The sequence below is a fragment of the Coccinella septempunctata genome, chromosome 7 (genome assembly GCF_907165205.1).
Source record: "Coccinella septempunctata chromosome 7, icCocSept1.1, whole genome shotgun sequence".
NCBI lineage: Eukaryota > Metazoa > Arthropoda > Insecta > Coleoptera > Coccinellidae > Coccinella > Coccinella septempunctata.
This window is the reverse complement of record NC_058195.1, coordinates 12840774-12857521: the sequence shown is the minus strand read 5'-3', so window position 1 is coordinate 12857521 and position 16748 is coordinate 12840774. Positions and strand designations below refer to the sequence as shown.

Sequence of the window (16748 nt, the reverse complement as noted above, 5' to 3'; positions counted from 1 at the left end):
CAAAACCAAGGAAGATGGGTAAAAAAAAGAAATCTAAGAAAAGCAAATTGCTCAAGATGTCTGATGAGGAAAGGGCTAGATATTTCCAGCATAAGGCTGAGCAGGAAGAAGAGGCCAAGAGGAGGAGAGAACAACTTGTTAAAGCCTGGATGATTGTAAGTATCAAAGTTTCAAGAATCGAAATATATTAGTTTGCACCTCTCTCTGTGGATGAAATCTTCAGGAGTATATTATATGCTGATAATGCTGATATATTGATGACCATATGTATTTAGGAATACTAGAACAATTATGTATATCAGAAATTCCTGAAAATTCACAGGATAAAAAATTGAAGATGCCTATAACTTTGAACATCAGGTTCAGTGCTCATTTTTGTATGATCGAGTTGAATTTGATTTTTTTGAATAGCTCCAATTTATTCTTTAACTGAAAGCATTGAGTATTTAAAAAAGTGGATTTAATAGTCAATACTGAGAGATAATTGGATACATATTTTGGTAAGCTTTTGTTCAGACCTATATTGCTGTAGGTATAGCTGAAATTATATAACGTATAATTTTACTGACCGTCAAAAAATACGGGGTCTATGAAAATTATTGCAAAATTGCAGTTAGCTTTTTGAATGAATTTGTTCTGCTCTTTGCTAAAAAGTTTCGAATTACTTCATAAAATGCCAAAATTGACGACCACTTCGATGATTTTTTCTCTACAGGTACTTCCATCAAAAAATTAGGATTGCCATTCAAAAAACTGTGGGACACGCAGTGTAACATTTTTTTACATCAGTCTTATCGATTTTCCCGAGCTTTTACAACAAAATAACAAGAATCTTTGATTTACAGAATTCATGAGAAGTACTCGAACTGTATAATGGAATTCTGAAAGAATTTATTTTGTTCACGTGAGAAAACCCCTCATATTGCTTAGGAATTAGAATTTTGGGAGATTCGAGAGCAACAAACAAGCCGGTCCCCATATTACCCCGACGTAGTCTGTTTCTGTATCAGGATAACAGGAAATAGAGAAGCGGCGTATAGGCTATACGCCGGCTATGAAAAGCTTTTATTTCGCTGTGAACACAATGCCTGGATTATTTTCGTTTCGAGATTTAGCTGAATGTTATGATTTTTATAGATTTTTTAAAGTCATTGAAAAACACTTCAAAGAAATAGATAATTCTACACTTGAGTGAGTTGGAAGACTTGGCAAATTAGGTCGTAAAAGAGCCGTGCTTCCTAAAAATTGCTAACAAGCACATCAATTATGAGAAAAGTGAAATTTGCGACAATTTTCTGCTAGGGCTCAACTTTTGGGGACCAAGAAACCTCGGAGTTTTCGCACTTTTTTAGTTTTTCGCAATTTTCACTGGGGAGTGTGGCAACGGACAGAAAATTTGTACTTACTTTGTGGTAGAGGAAGTAGCCTTTTGAATGATATCAGAATCGTTTGAATCATAAAAGTGGTTTAGCCACAATCGACCGTCAAAATTTGGTAATTTCTTCCTACTCAGTACTAAGGCGCACAATGCATTGCGGCTGTCAATTCAGGTGTCAGCAACAAAGGACTGGACGGCTGCAACTGTTTAAAATGGCCCTCTCCAAAGCCAACTTCAATCTGGCATGCCACCCACAGAAGGAGCTGCAGAAAATGACTTTGGCGATCGATTGTGGCTGAATCACTTGAAAGATTTGAATCATTTTGATGTCATTTGAAAAGTTGTTTCCACTTCTACAGAAGAAGTCAGGAACAAATTTTTGACAGATGCTGTCTTCTGAGCGAAAATTGCAAAGAAACGAAAAAGTCAAAAATTTCGAACATTCCTGGTTCACAAAAGACAGAAAATTGTCGCAAACTTCACTTTAATACTAATATTTTAGATGCCTTCAGTGTTTGGAACCATTTCCACCTTGTTAGCAATTTTTAGGAAGCAAAACCCTAATTTATCTGGGCTATAAACGAATACACTCTAGAAACTTATGATTCATGATTCGTTATTATACAGGGTGTCTGTAAACAAATGCGAAGGACAAAGGGAGATGATTCCTCGATGAAAATAAGCGGGGCTAGTTCCTATAAATTTTTTTCGCAATCGACCTCCCTTCCAAGACACAACCCTTGGAAGGCTATTACGAGTTGACAGTTGAAGTTTTTTTTACGGGTTCTAAAAAACACTGAATCAAAACGATACATAATATGAAGCACTTAGTTAATGTTATTCACACATTTCATAACTTTATTCTTAGGGGTTGAAAATATCAACCCCTAATGATTTTCCTTCAAAAACTGTTTTCGTGGGATAGATTTTCGAAAAATAAAATTCTCTTATGGTTTCCCATTCAATTCTGGAGAAAAAAAGTCTCTTGCAAAGTTTCGATATAGTCGATACTTTTTTCGGAATAAATAAAAACTTACAAGCAGTATACGACGGTCTTTGTAAGGCAGAGTTGATGCATGTATTTTAGCAGGAGGTAGTCATTCTATGGAACACTTATACGATGAAATGGAATGAATCCGAACTGCTTGTAAGTTTTTATTTAGTCCGAGAAAAGTATCGACTGTATCCAAATTTTGATTTTTTTTCTCCAGAATTGAATGAGAAACCATAAGAAAATTTTATTTTTCGAAAATCTATCCCACGAGAACAATTTTTGAAGGAAAATCATAACGGGTTGTTATTTTCAATCCCTAATAATAAAATATGAAGTCCATTTGTTTACAGACACCCTGTATAATGAATAGGTCCATATTCATATCCATAAAAAAACAAGTGGGGAAACCATCTTTCCTCATAAAATTATGAAGAATTTTTAATAATTTGATGATGATGTAATTATTATAGTATAGGTATGAAGTAGATATAAAACAAAGATTCTGTCATCAATAACATTTCTGCTAAAGAGAGTAAAATATTTATTTTCTACCTCAAGTACTCAACGAAAGAAGTTACTGGATATGTAAAAACGCATTCTTCTTCAAATGTCATAATAATGTGGAAATAATTGTAAAGGAAATTTCAGAAAAAGATGAAGAAAGAACAGGCCTTCAGCAGGCTCAATCTAGCCAAAATAAACACCTATTGGATCCAGTTTTTCCGAAAGATAAAAGTGAAGGAAATGAGGGATGAAATAAAATATCTCCAAGAATGGTTGGACTACATTCTTACGTTAAAAAATAGGATAATCAATAATCTGTTGATTGAATTGCAAGAGGCCGAATCACAGTATTCATACAACTTCAAAGCTCATTGTGTACACATCGACAAATTCATAGGTAGGTACATTATACATACACATACAATTTTCAATCAGCATATTTTTCTTTCATATTTTCATATCTTAATTTAAAACTCTATTTTCTAGATTTTCACAAGAACTGGGTCTCTGAATTACAGAATTTGTTCGACGAAGATAGGTATGAAATGACTGAGTTGTACTTATCAAATATGGAGGAATACAAGAGACGTTCTCATGAGAATGAAGACTATTTGAAAACAATAATTTTTGCTCAGGGCAAAAATGCTGAAGTTGCTATTCGCGAGGATTACGAATATTTCATGAAGAGGAATTATGAAATTATAAAAAATGTGAGTATCCAAAAAAATTACATTCATTAGACCATATAGGGTTCAAAAGAGTTGTTTGCCAAGAACAAAAATGCATTACATTGATAAATTATTTCGTTTCTCAAAAAGCAAGAAAACAAAAGATACCTCTTCGGTCCAAAATGAATCAATTTATAAAAAAATAAATTTTCAATGGTAGGTATAATCAGGAAAAAAGTCTTGCGATACTAATTTCAGAGTTGGCTTTTTGTACGCCTTGCAATTATAGGGGAACAAACCAACATTATTCATGATTGCCTTCTCGCTGTCATAGAATGTCTGCCTAATTTCATTTCTATGTCTTCTGGTTTGCAAGAAAAAAATTAAAAATTGCTACACAGGTGCTATCTGTGGGGGAGCTCTATAAGAGCTTCTCAAAAAGAATTTATATGGAACATCCACGCTATTTTTTTAGGATCACTACTCAATTTTTTCGCATCTATATTCATCTACATTCACATTCCACACCCTGTATAAATACTTGTTGAACAGAACAGGTACATACAGGGTATCTGTAAACAAATGTGAAAGACTCAGGGAGATGATTCCTCCATGAAAAGAAGCAGGGGTAGATTTTATAAATTCTTTTCGAAATCGACCTCCCTTCCAAGATACAGCATTTGGAGGGCGATGACGAGTTGACAGATTTTAATTTTTTTAATTTAATTTCGATTTCGAAAAAAATTTATACTTCTTTTCATCGAGAAATCATCTCCCTAAGTCCTTCGCATTTGTTTACAGATACCCTGTATATTGTGAAATTATAATATTTGTCACTAAAATCCACAAAATGATTTCATCAGGAAAATGAACAAGTCAGAATATTTTTCTGTGAAGTATGAACAACAATAACAAATTCAATAATTTTATTTTTCCACAATCCCATGAATATCATATAAATAACAAACACATACGGTCAATTTTCATACAATTTAAAGAAATATTGAATGGCTTTATGAATGAATATATAATAACAACTGTATTAGGGAAATTTTTTATATGAAGCTTCAGTTAAAGAGGGATATATCCCCAGCTGGCCAATCTCCACAGTTGAACTTTCCTTCGTTTGCCATGCATCTGATCAGTTCTACTGAATAATCGCAGGAATCTTTTGATGAATCTGAGGAAAAAATATGTAGGTATAGGAGAGCATTTCCTACTTTTCGCTCGAAAATCTCCTTCCTACCTTCCTTAAGCTTCCGGAAACAGTTTTCTGTTGTATCCTTCAAGAAGTCCATCAATTCCCTTCCTCTAGAGTGTTTTGTGAGCAGATTCGTGATTTTTTCTTGATCAGGTAAGCCTTTCTGGTTTGTCTACACAAGTGAGGAAAATAATGTCATTCATCTTTTATATCTCAGTCCGAAAAAACACGAGATTTCAATGTTATAGAAAACGTTTATTGAATCTAAATTTTGCCTTTCACCATTTTTTGCGTGTTCCATCAATTTTTCTCGATAATATACATGAAAACGGGAAGAAAACAAGAATAATAATTTTCATTTGATGACAACGAAGAAGTTTCCTCTGAATATTATGTCTAAATTTTACTCTGCAATTAAATTGTTATACGTGCGACGCTTTTCATTTATTGATTCTTATAATTTTCACTCACCAAGTTCATTCTGGATAGAATGCATTGCAGAATACAATTTTCTTGCTGTGAAAAAGTTTCTACTGTTGTTTGGTCTGTTTCCGTTTCTGGTTGGTTTGTGGTAGTTATTTCAGAGACTTGACGATCAAACTTCGTTGTCCTGGTGGATCTTGTTTTTCTGATTTTGGTTTCATTTGAAGAAGCTACAATATAGGCAGATTAACGAGGATAAGTATAATTTCAGTGACTTCCACTCGAAATATGAACAGACAGACAGACACTGCTCTGTTTCACGCAGTGGCGGTTCCAGGAGTGATTTTGGGGGGACTGGGGGTAGGGGCATAATTTTATATTTGAAATTCTGTAAGGTGTTTGTTGATATGAAATAAGTATATCCTTATAATTGTAATATAAGCTATAGAAGGCGAGTTTTTGACTCGTACAAATATTTTAACAGTAGACTTGTGATAAAAATAAACACTTTTTTCCAATCCTACCATTTGTCCGATCCGGCCCTGATAAAAAGATGTGGCCATTTTGAATTTCCGCATAATAAGCTGTGCACCCTCTAGGAAAACCAAATTACTGTCAGAATAATTAGTTAAATCTGTGAGACTACACATCTATGGATCTTTTAAACAGAGGTTTAAGTATTCAGCCAAAGCACCCGCAATTTTTAAAATTTCATAGATAATACTTGTTAATTTTTGAACATCAAATTACTCGAAAACGGAGCATTATACGAGAAAATATGAAGGAACTTATAATTGTCTTTATAAAATATCCAAGATGGCTGAGATAAAACCCGTAAGTGCCACAATTTCATTGAATTTCAAACGAAACATGAACTTATGACAGGACAATGAATGGTTCAGTACCAAGTTTATCGGATTAGAAGCATCAGGTCACTTTTGAGAAAATCATAATTGTTGTATCGTGCAATTTAGGGGGAAAAAAATGTAGAAAGCGAGGCGGTTTCTGGAAAAAGCTATCTTAGTTATGTTGAAAAGTGCCATGATGTTCCCCAAGTCATCACATTTTTACAACGATTGTTGGAATGTTCGAACAAGATGTTTGTGATGCCAATTGTGAACAAATTCGCGAATAATTTAGACGAATTTTATTGGTGAGTTATTGAAGTATTATTCTATTTTTTACACTTGTGGCCTAAGTCTCCTCTGTCAGTTGCTATCGAAATGAGCCATTTCATAAAATCATGTGAGTTACTGAAAAATAATTAGAACAATTCGGCAATCCTAAGTTTCCATTTTCATCACCACGTAAATATCGAACGAGCCAATATCCTAAAAGAAACCACATGGTCGAATCAGGAGATAAGTTTTTTCCTAGAGCTTTGAGATAATTCAGCTAACAAACGGTCTAGGGTCGTATTAGGATCTATTTCAGTAATCATTTTCAATTTTTTTTTCAACTTTGTCATTTTGAAAGTTTTGTATATGTGATTTTTGGTGAAACGCTTCATTTTGATCAGTCCTACCTTCTGTTGAAAAAAGCCTCACCTTCAAATATACCCTGTATAGGCAGGGACTGCTTAAAGAATAAAAGACAGAGACTATTTTTTGACGAGGAATTCCTTCTTAACTTTTTTATGCAAGCAATTGAATGAAAATAAAAACAATTTTCTTCAATTTCCTTGAAAAGAAAAAAGAAGAAACCAATTGGACGTCGAAATAAGTTTTGTTTTATAAAATAGTGGTTTGCTCACTTGCATTCCTTTTGATTCCTTCATCTTCTTTATTTTTCAAGGGAGCTTCGTTTTCTTTCGGTGAATTTGCTGAGAAATCATAAATATCATTTAAGGTCATATTTTTACTAAGGCAATTTGTGATGGCTCTCTTCATAGAGTTGTCGACCAACGCTTTTATACCACATTCCAGTGCCTTAAAAATAAGTAGGTAATATATCACTAAACAATAAAATAGGAGATATTGGTTATAAAACTTACTTCTGCATGTATGAAACAAGAAAATATAAAAAGTATATAGACTTTCATTTCGTTCGCTGCACAACTTTCAATATGTCAACTGCAACAACAGGATGCTGCCATTCTTTTTATCAACTCTTCATTGCGAGAATCATTTCAATTGAAGGAAATAAGGCTGATTATCCAAATAAGCTAAATAGGAATTCACTGAATAATGAAAACGAGAATAGATCCAACAATTTGTCAATCATTTTCTATTCGAAGCACATTTTATTCCATATTCACATCCTTTGGCATATTGTTGGAGTTTTGATTACAGTCCTCTTTAGAAAATGTCAGGCGATGGAATAATTGAGGGTTATTATATTTATTAGTAATCATTGTCATTATTTCTAGGAAATCTAGAAATGAATTCTTCAGAATAATCATTTTATGAGATATAATCATAGGAAAATCTGAATGTTTTTTTGATATACCGGGTGCAACATAAATACGTTAAAATATTCAAGTGGCAAGTGGCGTATTCCTGAGAGCATTTTAAGACAAAAAAGCATATCAGGGTGAGTCTTCAACTCGTACAAATATTTCAGCAGTAGATTCTTGAGGACAAAATAAACACTTTTTTCCTATATCTACCATTTTTTCCGCTTCTGCCCTGATAAAAATTAATGGCCATTTCAAGTTTTCATAGTGGAAAAACAAAATTACCTACATGGGCGCCCGCAGAAATTTTTCTCAGGGGGGGCAAAATATCATCTACGATTAGTTTTACTGAAAGAAAAATTTCTCTAACGGTGTCGATCAGAATCTTAGGGGGGGCCGTGGCCAAAGACTCACCTTGTATAAACTTGTGTCTGGAAATGCTTGGTTTCGGATATACATCACTCGAATATTTTAACCTACTTATGTTACACCCTGTATAGTCTCAAGTAAAGATATACATATATGAATTAAAGATAATTCTTTATGTTTTCTGTCCTGAGAAAATGAGAAGTTTAGAATTTGAAAGAAAAATAAATTGTAGTCTAGTATTGTCCAGCATCCATTGGTAGTCAGTATTTTCTTCGAGAATTTACAGTTTTATCTTTTTTATTCGAAGATATCTTTTGAATGCTTCAATAGGTATTTTTTTTAAATACAGTTATATCCATTAATTTAATATTACCCCCATATTTTATACGATATATTTATGGTACTTATCAGCGCATTAGATTTCTTTCATTTTATTATTTATCTTAAAATTACATTCAAGATCCCCTAAAACAAAATGCACTCAAAACAGTGACATGTTTTGGATGAATTGCTTTCTCATGCATCACTGTAACGTCTCTAGGTGAACAAAATTAACCCCATAGATTGTGTATATGTCATTAATTATTTCTATTTATTTTTATGCTTTCTTTCATCATTGGAAATCTATTTCATTCATCCTTGAACCAGTCTTTTAAGATAATTTTTATTGTTTCAATTATTGCATTTTCAATATTAATAATAATTTATTGTTTCAACTGTATTATTACATTTTCGGTTAATCACTAATTTATTTTCACTATTTACATAGGCAGGAATTTATATTGCATCATTATTCAATATTCATATATCGATTGATATTCAATCTGGGTGGACTCTGCATCTTCTGAAACTTTTGAGGGTTTTCACTCCCAGTCTCTGAAACAAAATCAATAGAAAAAAATTTAAATAATCGATTTGTTCCTGCGTAAATTGAGAAACTACAATTCAGAATATTTTTAAGAATTCATCTGATCATCTGAGGAAGGAGTTATCATTTAAAAGTTCCATTTATCGTTCATTGTCAGGCAACAATTTTGTCCTGACAAATTAGTGCAAGGATTTACGCAGGAGCAAATCGATTATTTCATTTCTTTTATTGATTTTGTTCCAGAGACTGGGAGTGAAAAACCTAAAGAGTTTCGAAAGATCATTATTCATATAAATTTATCTCTGAATCGCCAAATGTTCATTCATTCATCACGAATCTAGTCGTCTCCTTTTTAATGGCAGGTGAATTCCTTGATGCTTCTAGAACTTACTGGGAATGTACTGGGACAGACAGGGACCCACTAGGTCACTAGTAACAGTATTTTTATTCGTCTTTTTCTTCATGTATCATTTCAATTTTGAAGGTTGGCTTTGGCTATCATCATTGGACCTTGGAAGCTACGACCTTGAAAGGGTTAAACTACGTAAGATCAACCTATTTACTGAGGCAGGATATTTTCCCCTTCTAATTGATCTTGTGGCATCGATTTTTTTTTCAGACCACTCATGATGTGGGCAAGATATTGCAGTTATCTTTTTTCCCTCCTATGGGATCTCTACATCTTTCGTCATTCTTCTCAAAACCAGGCTCAAATCAAGATTACATGGCTTTCTTTCATGACTTATACAAAGTATTCCAGGCTTTTTCCTATCCATAATTCTTCATCACTTTTGAAACCTTCAATTTGAAATTCTATTTCTGATCTAGTACTTTTGTTTTTGTCTCATTCAAGTGCAGAGCCCTGAGGAGGCTTTAAATGAAGTGAAACGTCTTCTCAAGAGCGAAAAAGTCCTTCATTCCCAAAAAAATTAATTTCTCATAAAATTCAACATTTGAACTCGAATATGACATCTGTTCCATTTATGCTTCTGATTGATCTCTTGTTTCAGAACGAGGAATCTATTCGTCACATGATCACAATTCGGGACGCCGCGTGCGCTTCCCTATGGAGGCGGATGGCTCAATCTGTCCGTCAGTACGTAAGACGCACCGATGCCAGGCGCCACCATATGGCTGAGCTGCGCAAATTGGACGCAGAAAGCGCCACTGAGATCTCCGACAACCAGGAGCGCATAACGAAGCTGGAGGTAAGAAGAAACGTTGTTCGAAGCCGAGGAATTACCAATCGGATTCCTTTTATCTGGTCTAACAAGATCGAATCCGAATATGTGCCAAGCCAAGCGAAAGCCCTATTGACGTCTCCAATTTCGGTTTATTATCTGTATTATGGAAGCTAACTACAATGTTCAAATATTTAAGACCGTTTGCACCAAACGCACTTAGTGTTAAGTGTCCCTCAAAATGAACCCTTAACTTGAATTACGTTGTACCAACAGTTAAGTGACATTTAAATGGCTAAAGCTAGCCTTAAATTTAAGCGCTCCTGTAATGACCACTTAGATATTTAAGGGCGGGATTCTAACCTAAAATAATTTGTTGAATTGGTGCATAACTTCCCATTTTTGATGGATTTTGAAAATTGAATGAATTCATTACTGAATACCAAGCCTTTTCTTCTGCCTTTATTGTTATGCCATCCGTCTTTTTTAATTTTCAATTTTGTGTCACATTTCATACTATAGTTAGCAACAAACTCTTTTCTTCTGTTTAGAAGTTCAGTGCCCTTCGTAAATTACCACCACTACCTCACCGTATTCGTACTGACGAGGGCATTTTTTTCACGTTCCTCTTCAACATTAGTAAAACAAATTCACACAAGACCTTACAAAGAAAGTGTTGTACTTATATAAACTTAGGTACCTTTTATTTGACAATGATTATCATTATCAATATAAAGTCTAATTCAACAACAAAAATTGTTACTCTTTGATAATATTACAATAATATCCTCGACACTGAGTGACAGGACAATAAAGTTAGGTTAATGAAATGACAACGATCATCGGCAACCGGCCAACCAATGAAATGGCTTTATTGGACTAGGATGAAGTTGCACCAAAATAAAAAACTGTAATATCACTAGATATAAAAACTTGAGGGCCCCTTACTTAAGATTATGTTGAGCCACAGTCGTGCAACTGGGAATAAAATTAAGCGTCTATTAACTTTAAACGACACTTAGTTAAGTACTCGTTTTAAGGGATATTGGAGCAAACGGGCCTGTAAATAATTTGCATACTTGCAATAAATACAGGGTGTTTTCAAAGGTGAGGCTTTTTGACAGAAGGTAGAACTCATCAAAATACGTCGTCTATATAAATATCCAAGAGGGCTGAGATACAACCCCTAGAAGTTCGACAAAATTTCATCGAATTTCAAGTACGGGACTGTGGAAGGTGACTCCGGCATTGCAAAAACGAAGTAGAACATAAACATATGGCTGGACAATGAATGGTTCAGTACCAAGTTCATCGGATTAGATGCATCAGGTCACTTTTGAGAGAATCGTAATTGCTGTATCGTGCAATTTAGGGTGAAAACAAATGTAGAAAATCGAGGCAGTTTCTTGAAAGTGCTTTTGTAAGTTATGTTGAAAAAGTGCTATGATGTTTCTCCATTTCATCCCATTTTTACGATGACTGTCGGTATGTTCGAGGAAGAAGATTGTGATGCCCAAATTCCTGAATAATTTAGACGAATTTTATTGGTGAGATTTTGAAGTATTTTTCTACTTTTTACACATGTTCCTAAGTCTAATTCAGTTGGTATCGAAATGAGCCATTTCATAAAATCGTGTAAGTTACTAAAAAATAATGACAACAATTCGGTAATCCTAAGTTTGAATCTTCAGTGCTCCGTGAATACTTATCCAACGAGCCAACATCCTAAAGGAAACCACATGGTCGAATCAGTTTTTTCCCACTGCTTTGCGATAATTCAGCTAACAAACGGTCTAAGGTCGTATTAGGATCTATTTCAGTAATCATTCAAAAATTTTTTTCAACTTTGTCATTTTGAAAGTATTGTGTAGGTGTTTTGATGGAACGCTTCATTTTGACCTGTTCTACCTGCTGTTGAAAAGAAGCCTCACCTTCAAATACACCCTGTATAAATGAAGTGGCGGACTGAAAAAAATCTTTGACAACGCCACTGCATTCTACATAAAAAAGAATGTAACATTTTTGATTTTTAATTCCACTGAAACTTCACGAAATAGTGGCAAAAATTTAAACAGTCGAAAAATGAGTTTTCACTTATAACTTGAAAACAAAAGAAGATAGGGGGATGCGGTTTTGGGCATTATCCATCTTTTGAAATTCTAGGTCGAAAACGTGCCGTACATTTTTTTCTAGCTCTTATGGTTACAAAGCTGCCATTATCAATCCCATCAAATTTTGCCCACCTTCTAGCAGTACTGAAAATTTGATTCAAGTGCAAAGAGTGGTTTTTCGAATATCCACTTCAAAATGTTGAAGAAAAGGGTAATGCTTTCATTTCAAGCCGAATAATCTTATTTTTTTCAATGGCAATCCTAATTTTTCATGACTACTTATTCTTCAAGGGTACTCAGAAACTGAGTTTTTCTTCCAGAATTCCATAGAGCAACTCAAGAAACACTTCAATAATTCTTCAGAAGACTCAAAACTACAACTTCAACAAATGAAAAACGAAGAAAAAAGGAAAAATATGGAAGTGGTAAGAAAGAGGAAAGACCTGAAAAAAAGCAACGAAAACGACAATAGGAAAATAACAATTTTAACTACCACATCCAACAACTCTATAGAGCACCTGAACAGAATTCTGAGAACTGTTGAACATTGTTTGTTCTTATACAAAGCATGCCGAAAATATGAAACGTCAAATGAAAATTTGAACAAATGGCTGAACAAGAAAATCGGTTTGAAATATCCCTATTTCGGTTTACCGCAAGTTCAAGAAGCTAAAATGGACGCTTGGGAGGAGCAGGATGATGACTTAACGGACGATTTCGTTATAGAAGGAACCAAATTGTTTTCAAGGATCAATCTTGGACAGTTACATTTTCAAGTAAGCTTTCTGATTTCAATAAAATTTTTAATCATTTATATCATCCCCACATTGGGTATCATTTCACATCCTATAGCTTCATTTTGAATATCAGTTTTTTCCCTCAGGGTCCTAAGATTCTGATAGATACCAAGAAAATCATAAGTAGAATTTTTCCTGCTAAGAAAGCTACTTCCAAAAGGTCATCAGCACCCTCCAAACTTCTACGACGTTCTGGAAAAATTCGACCAGAAACTTCAGTTTCCTATGGTTCCAAGGTATCTTCAACAAGTCAAGATTTGTTCAGTGATAAACCACAGGTTAGCAACCTAAGTAAGGTGTTGATACAAGCTAAGCCATCTGTGAGCTCTTCAGCAAGCCTCTTGTCAACTCCGTCTAAAATAACTGAAGAGGATGAAGAAGACGAACAGAAAGATTTGGATTTCATTCCAGAGCTTGATGTTGGAATAGGACATTTGGAAAAGTTGAATTATTTGTGGGATATGAAGAGTAAGGTCATAGTAGATATAAAAGAGCTTAAAGGGGAAAAGAATCAATTGAGGTATGAGAATGAGCAGTTGAAACATATGCTGAGACTGGTTTTAGAGGCTGCTGCTTTAAGGAGAGGTGATATGGGGAATGACACTGATTCATGTGTAACCTCATCAGGTCGTGGTAGTTTTTCTGCCACTTTGAGGACTGCTTATGATCAATTCTGAATTAAATATACATATACTACACAGGGTGTTTTCAAAGGTGAGGCTTTTTTTTTCACAGAAGGTAGAACTTGTCTATATAAAATATCCAAGATGGCTGAGATACAACCCATAGAAGTTCGACAAAATTTCATTTACTGTGGACTGTGGAAAGTGACTCCGGCATCGCAAAATCGAAACAAAATATAAACATATGGCTAGACAATGAATGGTTCAGTACCAAGTTCATCGGATTATATGCATGAGGTACTTTTGAGAGAATCATAATTGTTGTATCCTGCAATTTAGGGTGAAAACAGAAAGCAGAGAATCGAGGCAGTTTATTGAAAGTGCTTATGTTAGTTATGTTGAAAAAGTGCTATGATGTTTCCCCATTTATCCCATTTTTACGACGATTGTTGAAATGTTCGAAAAAGAAGATTGTGATGCCAGTTGTGAAAAAATTCTTGAATAATTTAAACGAATTTTATTGGTGAGATTTTGAAGTATTATTCAATTTTTTACACATGTGTCCTAAGTCTCTTCTGTCAGTTGGTATCGAAATGAGCCATTTCATAAAATCGTGTAAGTTACTAAAGAATAATGAGGACAATTCGGCAATCCTAAGTTTCCATTTTCATTACCATGTAAATATCGAACGAGCCAATATCCTAAACGAAACCATGGTCGAATCAGAGGTTTTTCGCACTGCTTAGAGATAATTCATCTAACAAAAGGTCTAGGGTCGTATTAGGATCTATCTCAGTAATCATTTTCAGTTTTTTTTTCAACTTTGTCATCTTGAAAGTTTTGTATAGGTGATTTTTGGTGAAACGCTTCATTTTGACCAGTTCTACCTTCTGTTGAAAAAAAGCCTCACTTCTAAGTACACCCTGTATATAAATAAACTGTATTCTTCGAAGGGCAGATACCAATGAAATATACCTCGAAAAATTGGAATTTCCTGATCAACAAAGTAGGTAATGCTTCATTGTCGAACATTTGACAATATAGAATGTAGAGTTTAGTTAATATAGGTATATTCTTTTGATAAAGAGTTATTAAAAAATATTTGAAATGAAAGTTGTTGAGAATTTTATCATCTACAAGTTTTATGATGAATACAAAGGTGCAAATGACATAAGAAGTGAAGTATTTGCAAAAAATGCGATTTTCGTGACTTTGACCTTGAATATATCAAAAAGATAACTTTTGGAATACCAAAATAAAGATATGTAAAGGTGAGTCTTCGACCTGTTCATGCATTTGAACAGAAGATCTTGAGGCCAAATAGTCAGCACTCTTTCATTTTTTCTATTTGGCCTAGATAAAAGGAAATAATCATTTTAAATTTTCATCATGAGCTATGCCACCCCTGGAAACCCTACACTGAAGTTTTTCCGAGCTTGTACAAGCGAACAGCTTTTTATTTGCCATTCCGAGAATAATCCCCTAACATGACTGGACTCCCACTTTTTCTTGGTGTAAGTATATCATAGAAATTGATTATATTATCATTACCATTAATTCTTAACGGCATGATGGAGTTGTCTGATTTGAAATCAACACCCACTAATTTCTGCCCCCTGATCAACTCATTTCTGTCATCTCAAGACAAATGCTCGTCTTAAACGAACCTTCAACTTACTACCTACCTGAATATATTATACATACTGGACGTCTTTCCAACAATCACGTAGGTACAACAACTATTATAAGATCATCAGAAGCATATCATCAGAGGTGAGAGAAGAACATGCCGATAACCTGCAAGCACTAAATACTCGTGAAATTTTTCGAAAAGCTACACGTAGGTACTTCTAACGGTTCCTGCTTCAGCATACAAATTAGAGACTATCTTGGTTATAAGTGTGCAATTTGATTACATAACGACTCAGTTATTCTCCAGTGAGAGCATCATTTGTTGGAAATAGAATATCCTTTCAACTGAATAATTTGCATAGGCATCGTTGACCTTGGTGGGTGCAGAAATCAAGTATTAGTATTCTCGAATTTGAATAGAAGATTTCAGTTTTTCACATCCCTAGAACATCAAAAGCCAAGGCGATGGATTCACATTAAATTTGATCTTTTACCTCATTAGCTAATAACGATTTCTATAATTCTAGCAGTTATCTGATCAATTTGCCTGTTAACTGATAACCCCTCCGCTTTGATCAAGCCGAACACTTCGAAGAGTGAAGAAAAATAAGTAGTAGCTCAGAGCTTTCCGTTGAGGAATTCTTCAGGTAGTTAATGAGCAAGTTTACAACAGAGCAAACATTGGTAAAAAAGAAAGTGGCTTGTTTCGGAAATCATTAGGTGTATTAAGGATAGGACATTAAGGTAAAATATTGAAAGATCTGCTAAGTGGACTTGTAAATATTTGACCAACATCAGAAGAGTACCCGGTATTTACAGTTAGTTAAAATTTAACACCTATTTATGGAACTGAATCTTGTGTAAACAATGATAGTTTGGTTATAGGGAAAGATTTCAGGTCTTCAATTACACGTCACATTCCGGATAATTTACGTGTTTCCATTCATCTTTAGATCAACATTATTATATTGGTTGAATCTTTCCATTTTTCCTATAAACTGATACTGTGAAAGAAGCGTGTATGAATGCTTAGACCGAAACGTTGAAAAAAATTCAAAACGAAGGAAATAATCCAATGAATATTAAAGAATATGACAAAGTTATGGAGAAAATTTTATTCAGAACAATATCTGTTAAAATTATGCATTCAATACTCACAGTACTAAAAGATTTAAATGTTCTGAATCTAAAGATAAATATTTCCATGAAGAGCATCCACAGGTTTTGAATTTTTTTTTATATAGTTCAACTGTCTATGATAGTTTCAATTTTGTTTTTAATTTCCAATATACAGGGTGAGTCTTTGATTTGTACAAATATTTCAACAGTAGATTCTTGAGAACACTTTTTTCCTTTACCATTTTTTCCGAATCGGCTCCGTTCAGAAGATACAGGCTGATGAAAAACCCTAAAAAAATATATTCACTTCCATCTCAGAAACGGTTTCATCGAATTAAATGAATTTCGGAATATAGTTTTTCATTTATTTTATGAATCTTTTTCGAAACTAAGATATCATACAATCTTTCAGTTTTCTCATTATGACTGTTACGTGCCATAAAAATACCAAAAATTCAAACAACCCAACTCTTGTGTTGGACGCT

The 16748-nt window shown here is 34.0% G+C and overlaps 2 protein-coding genes across 2 annotated transcripts; one reads left to right on the top strand and one right to left on the bottom strand.

Moving 5' to 3' along the window:
• The first annotated feature begins 14 nt into the window (after window positions 1-14).
• Window positions 15-13610, top strand: LOC123316804 (dynein regulatory complex subunit 2-like). The gene is made up of 6 exons (XM_044903035.1): window positions 15-155; window positions 3021-3273; window positions 3363-3598; window positions 9811-10008; window positions 12413-12868; window positions 12976-13610. The coding sequence occupies exons 1-6, from the start codon at window positions 15-17 to the stop codon at window positions 13564-13566; spliced, it is 1875 nt and encodes a 624-aa protein (XP_044758970.1). The 3' UTR covers window positions 13567-13610.
• LOC123317023 (odorant-binding protein 59a) lies at window positions 4456-7317 on the bottom strand. Its single transcript, XM_044903370.1, has 5 exons — window positions 7162-7317; window positions 6922-7096; window positions 5217-5398; window positions 4791-4917; window positions 4456-4724 (listed from the first exon to the last, which is right to left on the bottom strand). The coding sequence occupies exons 1-5, from the start codon at window positions 7207-7209 to the stop codon at window positions 4612-4614; spliced, it is 645 nt and encodes a 214-aa protein (XP_044759305.1). The 5' UTR covers window positions 7210-7317; the 3' UTR covers window positions 4456-4611.
• Window positions 13611-16748: the final 3138 nt, after the last annotated feature.